This window comes from Canis aureus, chromosome 19, assembly GCF_053574225.1.
Source record: "Canis aureus isolate CA01 chromosome 19, VMU_Caureus_v.1.0, whole genome shotgun sequence".
Lineage (NCBI taxonomy): Eukaryota > Metazoa > Chordata > Mammalia > Carnivora > Canidae > Canis > Canis aureus.
In genome coordinates, this window is record NC_135629.1 from 50,631,887 (window position 1) to 50,646,669 (window position 14,783).

Consider the following 14,783-nt stretch of genomic DNA (forward strand, 5'->3'; position numbering starts at 1 on the left):
TGACCCTAGCTGTGTTTGTGCAGTGGGCCAGGAGATCTACTAACTTACCCCATTGGTGTGGGAGGAAGAGGGGTGGGGAAGGTGCATGCTCTTCCCTCCAGGGGGGCCAGGATGTGTGTGCTGCTGGGGCCACAACCCTAGAGTAGGCAGGGGAGGGAGGCTGTCTGCAGGCCCCCCTCTGCCCCCACTGAAGCCTGGCTAAGCCACGTCCTGAGGATCATTCACTTCATTTTTATTGAGGCCATCTGGGTAGTCAGGGCCATGAAGGTCACAGGATGGTGCAGGGCTTCTTCTCCTTGAAGGGATTGGTGGCAGCTGGGATGCCCACAAGGAAGGGGTCACTCTTGGCCTGCTCCGTGCAGAACTGCAGCAGGTCGGCAGCCGCCTTGGACACCTGCAGGCCAGCCTGGTCAGTCGGGCCTGGGCTGTCCACCTGCCCCCTCACCCAGACCTGCCCATGCCACCCTGGTCCTCACCTTCACACGGTCAATGCCTGCCTCCATCCGCAGCTGCTCCACAGCCCGGCGGGCCTGCCCGATGTCGCTGCCAATGGCCACCTTGCTGGACATCTGTGGGGAGAGTGAGCAGGGTCAGAGGCATGAAGTTCAATTCCAGACCCTGAGCCATACAGCTGAGAGTCCCTTAACTGCCTCCTGTGTCCCCCGGGGACTGTGGGAAAGGGGTGGTGGTTCCCCAACCCATCAGGACCACATACTTCAGCTAAGGACTCCGGCTGATTCCTGACTGCTCAGTCCTTCAGCAGCCCGGCTCTGGCTCCCTCCCCTGCCAGCCTGGCCTCTCCTGCCCCCTCCTCCCCTCGCCCCGCAGAGACTTTGAAGCCAGGACACTCATGGAGTGAAATGTCACCACCAGCAGCAGCTGCCTCAGCTGAGGGGGTCCCTGCCCCAGGGGGCCCAGTGGCTGCCCTGGTGTCACATGTCACCTTGGCTGGGGGAGTGGAGGGGGCCCCAGCCTCTTACTGCCCTGGTTAAACCTCAACTAATGGGCCCCAATAAGCCTCTTTTGGCAGCCTCTGCACCCCACCCCCCGCCAATACAGAGTATACCCTGGCTCAGGTGCAGCCCTGCCTCTCCACTCCATCTACACTTATCCACAGATAACTCTGTCCACTTGCTTATGCTGATGGCTTCCTCTGTCCCCATCCTAGTACCTTCCCTGATTTCAGATCCATCCAAAGAACTTCCTGCCTGCTCAGTCTGTCATCCTGGTGTCTCAGGTGTTTGCTGGTAGCTCAGCTGAACTCAGGACTATCTACCCCCTCCAGCCCCGCCCCCAAATTCATCACCATCCACTCAAATGCCCTGGGGCCCAAATCTTGGAACTCCTTCAATCCTCCCTTTCTGGGGTCCCGACATCTGATTCTTTCTCAGGACCCATCAGATCGACTTCAAATTAGGTTCTCAGTCTGGTCACTCCATGTCTGTTGGCATGTCCCAGGTCCTGCTCCCACCTCTGTGGCCGGGACCTGTGCAGTCGCCTCTGCCCTCGTCCCCCCTGCCCTGCCCTTCCCCACTGCCTCCATTCTCAAGGCAGCCAGTGGGGTCTGGTAAAAAAGAAATCACTTTACAACATGGATAAACCTTGAGGTCAGGTCATATATTAAGTAAAACAAGCCAGCCACAAAATGACCAATAACCTATGATCCTATGTGCGGTCCCTAGAGGAGTCAAATTGAGAGACAGAAAGTAGATGGTGGGGTGGTCAGCACTGGGAGAGGGAGGGGAGGGAGATTTAGTGTTTAATGGGGACAGTTTCAGTTTCGGATGATGAAAACACTTCAGAGATGGATGGTGGTAACGTTTGTACAACAACATGAGTGTGCTTAATGCCATAGAACTATACACTTTATTTTTTTAATTTTTTATTTATTTATGATAGAGAGAGAGAGAGAGAGAGGCAGAGACATAGGCAGAGGGAGAAGCAGGCTCCATGCACCAGGAGCCCGACGTGGGATTCGATCCCGGGTCTCCAGGATTGCGCCTTGGGCCAAAGGCAGGCGCTAAACCGCTGCGCCACCCAGGGATCCCAGAACTGTACACTTTAAAATGGTTATGATGGGGCAGCCCGGGTGGCTCAGTGGTTTAGTGCCACCTTCAGCCCAGGGCCTGATCCTGGAGGCCCGGGATCAAGTCCCACGTCAGGGTCCCTGCATGGAGCCTGCTTCTCCCTCTGCCTGTGTCTCTCTCTCTCTCTCTCATGAATAAATAAATAAAATCTTTAAAACAATAAATAAATAAAATGGTTACACGTTTTATGTTTTATATAAATATAAATACACATACGTATACATATTGTGTATATATGTATACGTAAATAAAATTTTTATTTTTAAATATTTTTTATTTTTAAAAAATAAAAAAAATGACTTAATACAAGTTTTAAAAATTGGAAAAAAAAATCAGAGTGTTTCAGTCCTTTTTAAAACTCTCCAATGGTTTCCCAGCCTCTTAGAATAAACCATCTTCCTTACTACAGCTGAGGGCACTCTGCTCTAGTACCTTCTATCTGCTCTGAATTCACTTTTTTGTTTTTACAGGTTTTATTTTTAAGTCACCTCTACACCCAATGTGGGGCTTGAAGTCACAACCTCGAGATCAAGAATCACATGCTTCACTGACTGGGCCAGCCAGGCACCCCCGAATTCATTGATCAACCTCTTTCCCTCCTTCATTCCTCATGGATCACCCTCATGCCCTCGTGTGGGCTCATTCATTTGTTCAGCCTATGTGCTGAGATCACAGTATGTGCTTGCCACTGCATAGAGTAAGAGAAACAGCAGTGAAACCAGACAATCCTGCTCACAAGGAGCAGCGTTCTAATTAGGGAGGGACACGCAAAAGCAAACAAAATGTATCAAGTGCTTTGAAAGACAATGACAAGGGATGCATGCATGGCTCAAAGGTTTAGAGCCTGCCTTTGGCCCAGGGCATGATCCTGGAGACCCAGGATCCAGTCCGACATCAGACTCCCTGCATAGAGTCTGCTTCTCCCTCTGCCTGTGTCTCTGTCTCTCTCTCTCTGTGTCTCATGAATAAATAATAAAATCTTTAAAAAAAAAAAAAAAAAAGAAAGACAATGACAAGCAAGGTAAGGGTGGAAACAGGTGATAGGAGCAGGCCTCTTGGATGAGGTAGTATTTAGACAGAGGCTCAGAGGACAAGGAGCTTGAGAAGAGGGTTTCCAGGCAGAGGGAATAGCAGGTGCATCATCCCTTGGTCAGGAGATGAGCTTGGCGGGTTCTAGGACAGCGAGGAGGCCAGTGTGGCTGGAGAGGAGGAAGTGAGGGCCAGTGGAGAGAGATGAGGGAATGGAGGGAATTGAGCAGGCATCTTCACAGGCCAGGGTGAAGACCTTAGGTTTTACTCCGAGGGAGAAGCCACCATAAGAGAGTTTTAAAAGGAATGATGTATCTGGCTTCTGTTTAATGAGCTCTCTGGCCACAGCTGGGAGATGGATTGGAGGGAAGGTAGCCCAGCGTGGAGGCTGAGAGAATGGAGAGAAGCATCTGGATACAAATACCCAATCAGAATGTTGTACATCTAAAACTAATAGAATATGTTAATTTTATCTCAATAATAATAAAAAGGCACCTGGAATTGGGACCTATTTTGTGGGCAGAACTTGGCGGAGGTGCTGAGGGATGGGTGAGAACAAAGGAGAGAGGTCAAGCTCAGTTCTCCAGTGTTGGGTCTACTAGGTGCACGGAGGGCTTATTTGCTGAGTTGAGGGCTTTTTGATGAGATGTGGAAGACTGCAGGGAGATCAGCGTTAAGTGGAGTGGGAGCTGAGGTGGTGAGTTTGAGATCCAAGTGGGGACTGTCAAAAATGTCAGGGAGGATGTTCTCTTCCTCCAGTTAAGTGGGCTAATCTCTGACCTCAGGACTTTTGCACTGGCAGTTCTCTTTCCCATTGGGGGATGGTGGGGGAAAGGCCTCCCCAAATCTGCACATATGGGGCCTTTCTTGGCTTTCTGGCCTTGGCTCAAATGTCACCTCCTTGGTGTCCTTCCCTAACCACCTGTCCCTGCAAATAAGGCCATCAACCCCTTCAACCACCCCTACCTCAAAAACACATTATGTTTGAATCCTCAATAGCACGAATCACTATTGTGGTTAGCTTTACTAGCTCCCCAATCAAACTGTTGACTCCAGGAGGGCAGGGTCTGCATCTTGTTCACTGATAAATCTGAGTCGCCAAACACAGAGCCCAACGTATGGTATAGACTCCATAAATTATAAAGTGCCTGGTTAAAAGATTCCCCCTGGACCAAACCCTATGCAGGGCTAGGAGGACCCATGAGATACAGACCTCACCTTCGAGGGTCTCACAGTCTTGCTGGAGGGAAAGAGAGGTCAGCCCTGGATCCCAGAGGAGGTCCCTTACCCAGAGGACGGTCAGGGAAGGCTTCCCAGAAGTGACGGCCGCAACTACCAGGGGAAGACCAGAGGGTTACGCAGCATGTGGAGGCTCTGGTACGGACAGCGATCACTACACCATTTGATGAGAGACGCTCAGGGCCAGAAATTATCTGACATTTCCTGATGACTCGAATCCTGTCCTAGGGCGACATCTAAGAAGCCATCCTCCTTCCCCAAAGGGACAGAAACGAATGGGAAAGCGCCGCGCAACGCGGTGGGTCTCCAGCAGGCGGCAGTGAAAGCAGGACTCTTCATTCATCTCGGGCTGACAAGACGCGAAACAGGCAATAACGGCTCCTCGCGGCTTCCATATTACGGAAACGCATGCGCAAACATGGCCGCGCCCTGGATTGTGGGGCTCAAAGAGTCACGTGACTGAGCAACTTCCCGTCCCCTTCTGCAGGTTTTCCAGAGCCCTACTTCCTGCACTGTCATATAGAAGCGCGTGCCGGGGCTTAGTGCGTTTCGAGGCCGCTGGAGGCCTGGTCTGGGCGGCTGTGATCTGAGAGTGCGGCCGCGGGAGCATGGAGGGTCTTCCGGAAGGGAAGGCACCCGCGGCGGCGCTGGCCGCTGTGCTGAAGCATAGCTCGGCGCTGCCCTCCGAGAGCTCCCAAGTCCGAGGCTACGACTTCAGCCGCGGCGTGGACTACCGTGCGCTACTGGAGGCCTTCGGCACCACTGGCTTCCAGGCCACCAACTTCGGGCGCGCAGTGCAGCAAGTCAACGCCATGGTGAAGCCTGGGGCGGAACTTCCTGGGTTGAGGGGGTGTGGCCTCCAGTAGCGGCAATGCGGTACTGGGGGGCGGGGCTCCCTTGAGAAGGAGGCGTGCCCTTTGTCGGGCGGCCCAATAGGTGGAGAGAGGCAGGGTCCATTCTGGGCAGCGGTTTCCGTGCTGGGGAGAGGACCTTGTGCCTCCCCATCTCCATAGCATCCTACCATCAGGATGAGGTTGGGACTGATGCTAGATAGGAGGCGGGTTGTAGGTAAGGAGTGAAGTGTTCTGAACGGTGCGGTTGAGGAGGAGCCTCAGTCAGGGCGGGGTCTGGGCTCAGATTTGCTTTTTCCAAAGGGGAAAGTGACCAGGCCTGCAGAGGTAGTGCTCTCCAGTTCCTTGAAAGGGGAATAAAACCTGAGCGCGTGCCTTGAGATTTGGGCGGTGAATGGGGCCGAGCCTGCGCAGGGGGCGTTCGTTCCTTGGCTTCAGGTATTCCAAGTAGAAGTGTTTCCTTATTCCTGAGTGGGCAGGCCCCGGGTCTGGAGTCTGATCCTGAAACCCACTTGGAGCCCTCGGGCTAGAGTTTGGGGCCAGAGGGTAACTTGACTCTGCCCTTACACCTAGATAGAGAAGAAACTAGAGCCGCTGTCGCAGGATGAAGACCAGCATGCAGACCTGACCCAGAGCCGCCGCCCACTTACTGGCTGCACCATTTTTCTGGGCTACACATCCAATCTCATCAGTTCAGGCATCCGTGAGACCATCCGTTACCTCGTGCAGCACAACATGGTGGGTACCTGGCGGGGTTGTGGACTTGGCCTCTCTAGGTCTTATGGGCAATAAAAATTATTGGCCACTTAAATGACAGGGAGACAGGATTGTTTTAAGCGGAGGAACAGGATCTACTTTTATTTTGCAGTAGAGATTTTCCCAAGGGTCACTGGATTAGTGTTGGGAATGAGGAGCCCTACCTGGCATGACGGCAGGGCCCCTCTTCCTGGGCCAACCTGATTTGTGGCTGCAGGTGGACGTCTTAGTGACCACAGCTGGCGGTGTGGAGGAAGATTTTATCAAGTGCCTGGCACCCACGTACCTGGGCGATTTCAGTCTCAGGGGGAAGGAGCTACGTGAGAACGGGATCAACAGGTTCGGGGCCCTGAGTGATGCTGGGCAAGGGAGCTGGGCTGAGGATCCTGGGGCCCGATGCCCACATGCCTCATGTTCCGCAGGATTGGAAACCTACTGGTGCCCAATGACAATTACTGCAAGTTTGAGGACTGGTTGATGCCCATTCTGGACCAAATGGTGCTGGAGCAGAACACAGAGGTGGGGCAGGAGCACCCTGGGGGTCGGTGTGGAACTGAGGCGGCCCTGCTGGCTGAAGTCAATGTCTCCTCCTAGGGTGTGAAGTGGACACCTTCCAAGATGATTGCCCGACTGGGCAAGGAGATCAACAACCCAGAATCAGTGTATTACTGGGCCCAGAAGGTGAGGGACTAGGTAGGGCAAGGGTACCAGGCCTTGGCACATGTTAGCTTGTTTCACCTTCATAGCCACCTGGAGAACCATTTCATCATCTCCACTCTTAGGTGAGGAAGCCAACACAGAAGTTAGTTTGTCTGAGGCTGCACAGCCACTGAGTGTGATCTTGTGATCACTGAGTGTGAGTGTCCCACACTCCTCAGAGGCTGAGGTCCAGCAGTGGGAGTAATGAGAGCTACCATTCTCCACTGGTTTTGTCTGGTTTCATCACATATGCTTCATCTGTGATGGAGATGCTGTTGCAGTCTCCATTTTACAGTTGAAGAAGCTAAGGCCTAGAGAACTTAGTAAGCATCCTGCCTAGAATCAGGCAGAGAGGAGGGGATGCCACTGGGATGGGGGCCAGTCTGCCTCTGCTGGGCTCTGAGCTTGTTGCTCTCATCTTGCTGTTCCCTAGAACCACATCCCCGTGTTGAGCCCAGCGCTCACAGATGGCTCCTTGGGCGACATGATCTTCTTCCATTCCTACAAGAACCCAGGCCTGGTCCTGGACATTGTTGAGGGTGAGGTGCTAGGGCCACAGAGGAGCAGGGGAGGTGGGGTGGCTGTGTCCACTGCCTGACCACAATGCTCTTCTCCCAGACCTGCGACTCATCAACACACAGGCCATCTTTGCCAAGCGCACTGGGATGATCATCCTGGGCGGGGGTGTGGTCAAGCACCACATCGCCAATGCCAACCTCATGGTGAGTGGGGACACAGTAGCCGGTTCCTAGTGAGGGTGGCACTCGGGCTTGCCATACAGACCTGTGCTAAGCCTACGCCATGTGCCAGGGCAACAACTGTAGACTAGATAGGCCAGGATCCCTGTCCTCCTGGACTGATGTTCTAGTCAGGGAGATAGGTGGCAAGCAAGTGATGTGCATGTCACGGGGCAGTTAGCTGCTGTGGGAAAAAAAATGAGGGATGACAAGTGCAAGAGAAAGAGAAAGGAGTGCTGTTCAGAAAAGGGAAGTTCTGGGAAAGACAGCCTGTAAACAGAAAACAGCCAGTGCAAAGGCTCTGAGGTGCCTGAATTAAATCAAGGGACAGTTAGCAGGCCAGTGAAGGGGACCGAGACAATTAGCAGCAGGAGCCTGGCCTCTAGGGCTGCCAGTTGGGTGCTTATAGGTGCACCCTGGCCTCTATAGGGGGAACAAATGGCAGGTCTTGGTAAGGAACGATGGGGCCAGGATAGGAATCTTCTTTGTATTTGGTGGCAGCCCCTGCAGATGTGGGAGAGTTGTTGCTACATGGTTGGTGCTTTTGGGGCAGCTTTGCCCATTGACCCTATCAACCTCCAGCCTCACACTGCTCTTGCATTGGTGTGGGGCCCCCCTTCCTACAGAGTGAGGGGCCACTATGAGCTTTGTTCATGCAGGACACGTCCCCCAGCCTCTCTAGCTAGTGCTGTCCCCTTTCCTGTCTCCAGTGACTGGCTGACCAGCTCACCATGCCTCTCCCCACAGCGGAATGGGGCTGACTATGCTGTCTACATCAACACGGCCCAGGAGTTTGATGGCTCGGACTCTGGTGCCAGGCCTGACGAAGCTGTCTCTTGGGGCAAGATCCGGGTGGATGCACAGCCGGTCAAGGTGAGGGCCAGTCAACTGGCCAGGGTGCGGTCTCCCAGAGTGTAACCACAGATCCTGTGGTTCACCCAGGTCCCCTCTGCAGGTCTATGCTGATGCCACCCTGGTCTTCCCCCTGCTTGTGGCTGAAACCTTTGCCCAGAAAAGAGATGCCTTCATGCCTGAGAAGAATGAAGACTGAATGGCTACAGCTCCAGGAAGTCTCCCCCTCCTCTATTTATTAGCTTGCACACCTGGTCCCTCCCTCACTCCTTGGTCAGCTGCGTGTCTAGAATAAATGGTCTCAGTCATCCTTCTGAGTCTGCGTCTGTGTCCTTGGTAACAACAGGTCCTCCACCTTCAGCCTGTGCCACCCTCAGCCTCATAAGCCTCCTCCCGCCAGCAATGGACGCTGCCCCCCATGGCAGTCAGCAGGCAGGGCTCCGTGGGGTGGTAGGCCAGTGACTGTACCACGCCGGGACCCACAGGAAGGGCCAGTGCCAGGGCACCCTGTGGAGTGAAGGGGTGGGGGGTGGTTATAGTGTGTCTCTCCCCTGACCTTTAGCCACCCACCTCTAATTGCTTCCCAGGCACTACAAACTTGATCTGCCCCCAAATGAACCCCGCAGTTATTCCACCCTCCCTGGTGCTCAGGCCAATCATCTTGGGAGTCTTCCTCTTTTATACCTCCTACCCCTTTATCAGTAAGTGCCCCCTGGCCCTGCCTTTAGACCATATCCAGACTCCACATTCAAAGCCACAACTTGCTCCAATCCTGTGGTGTCTGTTCCCAGCTTCTCTCTACACCTGCTGCCATCCGGGCTCTACAGGCCACTGGGCTGCCTCCGTGCTCACTTCTTTCATCACCTTGCAGTCACCACTCTGCACATATGGTCTGTCCCACAAGCAGGCCCCAGATTTCTCTTCCCACTTCAAAATGTCCCTTCATGTGCCCTCTCCTCCAGGGTAGATTCTAGTCTAGTAGACTCTTGAGAAGCATGCAGGGCTCTGGCATGTTCTTAGTTGCCAGAGAGAGCCAGCCCCTCAGGTCTCCAAGGCCACCTCCCCCCCCCCCCCCCCCAGATTCCTCCATCCTCTTAGGAGGATTACTTTCCCTGGCCAAGCCCTGGCCCTACCCCATTAGGCTAGAAGTGTCTGTTCCCAGCCTGACATCCCCACCAGGCTTGAGACACATCAGGACAGGGCTCACAGGACTTGGGATTAGAAACCACGGGGATGCTCAGAGGCAGCTTAGGTTTCTTGAACCACAGCCCCATCTCAGCTGGGGTCCAATGTGGCTATTGGCCTTGTTCCACCAGGGTCAGTCCCAGCGTCTTTCTGTCTCCTGATCAAAGTGTACCACACCTCCAGGCCTTAGTATGCACTGTTCCCTCTGCCAGGCATGCCCTTCCTGTTTGTCCTCTCACTCACTCCTCTAAGCCTCTGGCGCTAATAGCATTCCCTTTTGCAGGTGTGGGAGTGGTGAAGGTAAAGACAGGGCAGGCACCCTGGTGAGGAGTTGGGATGAGGAGGCTCACCTCTACCAGGTCCCAGAAGTACACCTTTCCATCCTCAGAGCAGCTGACCACGTGTGTGTCACGCTCACTCAGGCAGCAGTCCAGCTTGTACTCCTGGTTCTTGTGGCCTGTGTACCTGTGGGTAGGTGGAGTTAGGAGGGCTTGGGTCTTAGCAGGGGTTGGGGAGGGACCCCACGACCCTGAGAACTCACTCGCCCAGCAGCTCCCCTGTGTCCTTGTCTAGAAGCCGCAACGTGGAGTCCAAGCTGGACACCAGGGTGCACTGCCCATCCCGGCTAAAGCAGGTACAAGTGATAGGACCTGAGGGGTGGGGAGGGGTGCAGGTGGGTGAGGCTGGGGCCCCCTTTGTTGCCCCCCTCCCAGCCCTGTCTGCCCCACAATCCTGCCATACTCACTGCCCACATAGTCTGAGAAGAGCTGCCCCATCCTCAGGTCATAGCGCCTCACCCGGCCGTCAACGGAGCTGCAAGAGGATGGATCCACCTGAAGCATCAACTCGGGGCAGTAGGTCCATGGCTCCCCGTACTCTCCCTGACCCTGCCAGGACCCTTAGGGTGGGGAGGTGCTGGGCTTGCCCTTCATGTGCACTCTTCACTGTCAGGCTCACACTCAAGACTTCGCCGTGGAAAATAAGCATTGGTAGTAATTCATGAGTGGAATTCCAGGGCACTAGCTTTGAGACTTATACCCAGGGCCAATCGGGACCTACTCCATCTGTTTTTGATATGTACTAAGTATCCTCTCTGTGCTAGTCCTTGGGACACAGCTGCAACAAAGCTAGGAACACTTTCTTCCATCAAAGAGCCTTGCTGACTGAGAGTCATCTACGAAGGTCACCCCAAGGAGGTGACCTCTAAACTGGGACTTGATAAGGAGACAAACACGTGTGGTCCAGGAGGAGATGTGTGGGAACAGATGAGGCAATAGACTGGGCAGCCCAAACTAGTGGGAATGGCACTCCTTTGCATTGTGGCAGCAAAAGGGCAGCCTTTTTTGGGAATTTTAATTATTTGCCTCTTGCAACCAGAATATTAACCCTATGTGGGCAGAGATTTTTTTCCTATTTTATCCACTGCTGAGTGTTCACTGACTAAAAAAGTGGTATGCAAGAGATGCTCAAAAACACTTTCAGTAGAAAGGGAGTCCAGGTAGAGGAAGAGCAATTGCAAAGGTCCTGAGATGAGAGCATGATTAGTATATTAAGAGAAATGAGACCTGGATTGAATAAAAGCTAAAAGATCGGCAGAGACCAGACTGTGCAGGGCCTTGTAAGCTAAGGTGAGAAGAGTTGCTTTTAATCTGAGTAGAGAGGCAGCAGTGATCCCCGGGGGCACCAGCAGAGGGGTGAGGTCCTGGCTTCACTCACCCTGCCAGGACCTCATGGTCTGACACTTTCACACTGGATATGCCATCCCTGGCTTCGTCCAGTGTCTGCACCGGCTCAGGCCTCCGAGATCGGCAGTCCCAGCATCGTATGCTGGAATCAATAGAGCCTGTGAGGACCAGCATGAGGTAGAAGTCAGGTTTGGGCAGCAGGGGCAGTACCCTGCCTAGGCCCCAGACTCACCAGACAGGATGACCGTAGCCTCTTCATTAAACTGGACCGTGTTCACCTTCTGAGAAACAGGAATTGCCACTCAGAGGAAGCTGGACTTTGGAAAACTGAGATTAAGGCAGGGTTCCTGATGCAAGTTAAAGCAAGGGAATGGGGGGGTGGGGGAGGCGTTGGATATAAAAATGCCAAAACTTAAAAAATAAATAAATAAATAAAGCAAGGGCAAAGGAGGGGTGCCTGGGTGGCTCAGTTGGTTAAGTGTCTGCCTTCGGCTCACTTTCTAGGGTCCTGGCTCAGGTTCTGGGTTCTCAGGGTTCTGGGATCGAGTCCCCTGTTGGGCTCCCTGCTCAGTGGGGAGCCTGCTTCTCCCTTTACCTCTGTTGTTCCCCCTTGCTCATGTTCTCTCTCAAATAAAAAAAAAAAAAAAAAAAGAGGGGGGGTGGGGAGGTGAAAGGTTTTGGGGAAATTGCATGCTGGGCCACTGGGAAAGGATCCTCACTCTGTAATAGGTGGGGGTGGAAGGAGTCTTTGTCATCACCTACACGATAATGCGGGCCTTCTCTGACATCAAGGCTCTAATGAGGGCTCTTCTTGTTTGTACTCACCCCCGCGTGGCCCCGGAATTTGCGAACGACCTGCCCCGATGCCACATCCCACAGCACCACCGCCTTGTCCCCGCCGCCGGAGCAGAGACTACTGTTGTCAAACGAGCTAGAGGACAGAGGAAGGAAGGTCAGTGCTGACCTCAGATCCCGACCTCTGCACCGGATCACGCGGCCTGGCCGCCCACCCACCGCCCCAACTGCTCACCCGGCCGCGTCCAGCACCTCGTAGCCGTGGCCACTGTACGTCCTCAGCAGCGTCCCTCGCAACGGATTCCACAGCTTCAGGGTCTTGTCGCTGCCGCACGTCAGACAGTAATTGCCATCCACTGGGAAACAGCAGGAAGGGATCAGAGGGCTGCGGACCTCAGAAGGCAGGAGAACCCGGAATGAAGAGCGAGCTCACCATTAAATCGTACAGCTCGCACTGCCCCCTGCCCGCAGTCCAGGGTCTTCACCCGTTTTTGCGGCAGCTCCGGGCCCCGTGGTTTTGGCTCAGGGAAAGCCATCGTTTTCGGGACCCCTTCGTCGCCGCCTTACATCGGTTTGCCCCGGAGCTTCCGAACCCTCGGAACCCACGCTTGGATGTAACCTTATTGTCTTCCGTAGTCTACTTCCTATTTCTCACTTCCGGTTCAAAGGTTTGGCTTTTTCGGGATAATATTGGGAATACCGAAGTCTGATTCCAGCTCCCAGGTTTCTTTCCCCACTTCTTGTTTTCAAGGAACATTTTTGGTCTCTTCTAATTCTGTTCCCCGGCTTGGAGGAGTCCTGGCCCCCGCCGCCAGGAACGGAAGCTCGAAGACCGAGGGTGTCACTCCAAAAGCCACCCTCCGTTTCTGCGCCGGAAGCTGCAACTCCCGCAGCGGAAGAGGCACGACCTCCGACCTGCCATGTCCACTAACAACATGTCGGACCCGCGAAGGCCGAACAAAGTGCTCAGGTGAGGACCCCGACGTCATGGGAACAGGGCTCGGGCTGTGGGGCGAGGCCGAGGGAAGCGCTTGTCCATTTCGGGGGCGGGACTCGAGTGCCTCTGACCCTTGAGCCTGCCGCAGGTACAAGCCCCCGCCGAGCGAGTGTAACCCGGCCTTGGACGACCCGACGCCGGACTACATGAACCTGCTCGGCATGATCTTCAGCATGTGCGGCCTCATGCTCAAGGTGGGCGGCACCGGGTTTCCTCCGGCATCGCTTCGCCTGACAGCGAAGCCCGTGGGGACAGCGGATTCGGAACCGGGCGGGGCCCGCGCTAGGGGGCGGGGCTTGGGCCTGGCCGGGGGCGGGGCTTAGGTGCTGCTGGGCGGAGAAAGCCGGAGCGCGGGAGGGAAGGAAGGTAGGAGTGGGTACCCGAGAGGTCAGTTTGAAGGCGGGGCCAGGTTTTAAAGCAATTTGGAGGGGCCTCCTGGAGAAAGGATGGGGTTCTTAGCATCACAAGTTATGTCACAGGCCAGTCTTAGACCTGAGGTTATGTGCTGGGGTCAGAGACGCAGGCCAAGAGAGTAGGACGAGAAACTGGGTACCTGGAGTAGGCTACGGGATTCTTGGGAATGAGGGCCAGGCTGTATCCGGCGGAATCAGTGGGTTGGAACCTGTGCCTGGGGTTGGAACCCCTCTGGAGGCTCATTAGTGTGCCTGTCACTGACCAAATACCCCCATCCACCTTCCTTTCCCCAGCTGAAGTGGTGCGCGTGGGTGGCCGTCTACTGCTCCTTCATCAGCTTTGCCAACTCCCGGAGCTCTGAGGACACTAAACAAATGATGAGTAGCTTCATGTGAGTCTAGGCCTAGAGACGGAGGACTCCTGAGTAGTTGGAGAGGGGGACCCAAGCCTGCCTGGACTGACACCTCTTTCCCTTTTCAGGCTGTCCATCTCTGCTGTGGTCATGTCATATCTGCAGAACCCGCAGCCCATGACACCCCCCTGGTGATGTCAGCCTAGGACTTCTCTCTACACATTCCCCCAGGCCTGGCCCCTGGCTGCTCAGCCTCTGCCCTCAGCTGCTGTCCTGGGCTCCCCTGAATGAGGTAGTCTCCGGGCTTGCAGCTGAATGGAGGGAACCTGACCCTTTCCCTGGGATTCTACTTCTGCTGGGCAGAGGGGAGTACCTTAGGCCTACCCTCCTGCCTGCCTTCCCCACCCTGCCTGCTGCTGGGGGAGATGCTGTCCATGTTTCTACGTGTATCTACTCGTCTTTTTTGTTGTTGTTTAAACCAGTTAATAATAAAATTTTGCATTCTGGCTGTTCTTTGCGACCTCTCTCTTCTGTGCATTTGTGGGTGCTCTTCCTGGTGGGGGAAGGGCTTCAGATCCTCCAACTCAGTCAGGCCTATGGTGGGCCTCTAGCCTGGAGCCTTCTGGTCGTTCACTTGCTTATTTCACAAGCCTTGTGACTTAAGTCAGCTGCCAGAGACAGGACAGTGATCCCTGTCCTCTGGCAACTCAGCAGATGAGCTCTGCTAACCTGAGGAATGTGGGCTTTGATTTTCTTATCAGACTAATCGTGTAATATCTGAACTGGATGGACTAATAGGGGTTAGGAAAAGCCTGGAAGGCTGAGTCCTCCCCCATGTGTCACTCCTCACCTGAGTACCCAGGGGTATTTTTTCCAATCAAGCTGGGCACTTCCCATTCTCAGTACCCCAAAGACAGTTCTTCTATGCATAATCCTCACAGGACAGAACAGGACCACCATCAGCCCCTGCCTCTAGCCAAGCCAGGTCCCTCCAAGACCCTAGCCCTGAAGATCAACGGGACATGCTTGGATCCCACGCACACACTCCCACCTCCCAAGCAAACTTACACCCATAGGAAAATCTGAAGCCTCCGCGTCCGCGGGG

General features: G+C 54.4%; 4 protein-coding genes across 10 annotated transcripts; 2 read left to right on the top strand and 2 right to left on the bottom strand.

The window, feature by feature from the left end:
• Nucleotides 1–211: 211 nt before the first annotated feature.
• GNG14 (G protein subunit gamma 14) lies at nt 212–5,211 on the bottom strand. Of its 3 annotated transcripts, none has more exons than XM_077859827.1 (3): nt 4,335–5,211; nt 477–569; nt 212–394 (listed from the first exon to the last, which is right to left on the bottom strand). In XM_077859827.1, the coding sequence occupies exons 2-3, from the start codon at nt 567–569 to the stop codon at nt 269–271; spliced, it is 219 nt and encodes a 72-aa protein (XP_077715953.1). In that variant the 5' UTR covers nt 4,335–5,211; the 3' UTR covers nt 212–268. The 3 variants fall into 3 exon arrangements, with proteins under 3 accessions (XP_077715953.1, XP_077715952.1, XP_077715951.1); XM_077859826.1 differs by having other exon boundaries at nt 4,330–5,211; XM_077859825.1 differs by having other exon boundaries at nt 4,405–5,204.
• Nucleotides 4,773–8,560, top strand: DHPS (deoxyhypusine synthase). 5 transcript variants are annotated; one of them, XM_077859819.1, is made up of 10 exons: nt 5,316–5,423; nt 5,510–5,644; nt 5,780–5,944; nt 6,180–6,301; nt 6,385–6,481; nt 6,557–6,643; nt 7,095–7,200; nt 7,280–7,383; nt 8,146–8,271; nt 8,354–8,560. In XM_077859819.1, exons 3-10 carry the CDS (start codon nt 5,942–5,944, stop codon nt 8,447–8,449), a joined length of 741 nt encoding a protein of 246 aa, XP_077715945.1. In that variant the 5' UTR covers nt 5,316–5,423; nt 5,510–5,644; nt 5,780–5,941; the 3' UTR covers nt 8,450–8,560. The 5 variants fall into 5 exon arrangements, with proteins under 5 accessions (XP_077715946.1, XP_077715942.1, XP_077715944.1 ...); XM_077859820.1 differs by lacking the exons at nt 5,316–5,423; nt 5,510–5,644 and adding an exon at nt 4,773–5,170 and having other exon boundaries at nt 7,280–7,401; nt 8,228–8,271; XM_077859816.1 differs by lacking the exons at nt 5,316–5,423; nt 5,510–5,644 and adding an exon at nt 4,777–5,170.
• WDR83 (WD repeat domain 83) lies at nt 8,455–13,170 on the bottom strand. Its single transcript, XM_077859822.1, has 9 exons — nt 12,349–13,170; nt 12,151–12,271; nt 11,946–12,051; nt 11,353–11,401; nt 11,152–11,278; nt 10,181–10,248; nt 9,977–10,085; nt 9,786–9,900; nt 8,455–8,757 (listed from the first exon to the last, which is right to left on the bottom strand). The coding sequence occupies exons 1-9, from the start codon at nt 12,449–12,451 to the stop codon at nt 8,608–8,610; spliced, it is 948 nt and encodes a 315-aa protein (XP_077715948.1). The 5' UTR covers nt 12,452–13,170; the 3' UTR covers nt 8,455–8,607.
• Nucleotides 12,598–14,191, top strand: WDR83OS (WD repeat domain 83 opposite strand). The gene is made up of 4 exons (XM_077859824.1): nt 12,598–12,885; nt 13,001–13,106; nt 13,620–13,717; nt 13,807–14,191. Exons 1-4 carry the CDS (start codon nt 12,836–12,838, stop codon nt 13,871–13,873), a joined length of 321 nt encoding a protein of 106 aa, XP_077715950.1. The 5' UTR covers nt 12,598–12,835; the 3' UTR covers nt 13,874–14,191.
• The last annotated feature ends 592 nt before the right edge of the window (nt 14,192–14,783 follow it).

What these genes read in the sequence shown, in the direction of transcription:
- GNG14 (XM_077859827.1), bottom strand. Translation starts at nt 569, where the DNA reads ATGTCCAGCAAGGTGGCCATTGGCAGCGACATCGGGCAGGCCCGCCGG. An exon ending in CAGGCATTGACCGTGTGAAG is followed by an intron (nt 395 to 476) that starts GTGAGGACCAGG and finishes GCTGGCCTGCAG; the next exon opens with GTGTCCAAGGCGGCTGCCGA.
- DHPS (XM_077859816.1), top strand. Translation starts at nt 4,964, where the DNA reads ATGGAGGGTCTTCCGGAAGGGAAGGCACCCGCGGCGGCGCTGGCCGCT. An exon ending in TGCAGCAAGTCAACGCCATG is followed by an intron (nt 5,171 to 5,779) that starts GTGAAGCCTGGG and finishes CCTTACACCTAG; the next exon opens with ATAGAGAAGAAACTAGAGCC. An exon ending in GGTCCTGGACATTGTTGAGG is followed by an intron (nt 7,201 to 7,279) that starts GTGAGGTGCTAG and finishes CTCTTCTCCCAG; the next exon opens with ACCTGCGACTCATCAACACA.
- WDR83 (XM_077859822.1), bottom strand. Translation starts at nt 12,451, where the DNA reads ATGGCTTTCCCTGAGCCAAAACCACGGGGCCCGGAGCTGCCGCAAAAA. An exon ending in GACCATGAGGTCCTGGCAGG is followed by an intron (nt 10,249 to 11,151) that starts GTGAGTGAAGCC and finishes ATCCTCTTGCAG; the next exon opens with CTCCGTTGACGGCCGGGTGA. An exon ending in ACAGGGGAGCTGCTGGGCGA is followed by an intron (nt 9,901 to 9,976) that starts GTGAGTTCTCAG and finishes ACCTACCCACAG; the next exon opens with GTACACAGGCCACAAGAACC.
- WDR83OS (XM_077859824.1), top strand. Translation starts at nt 12,836, where the DNA reads ATGTCCACTAACAACATGTCGGACCCGCGAAGGCCGAACAAAGTGCTC. An exon ending in TGTGCGGCCTCATGCTCAAG is followed by an intron (nt 13,107 to 13,619) that starts GTGGGCGGCACC and finishes TCCTTTCCCCAG; the next exon opens with CTGAAGTGGTGCGCGTGGGT. An exon ending in CAAATGATGAGTAGCTTCAT is followed by an intron (nt 13,718 to 13,806) that starts GTGAGTCTAGGC and finishes TTCCCTTTTCAG; the next exon opens with GCTGTCCATCTCTGCTGTGG.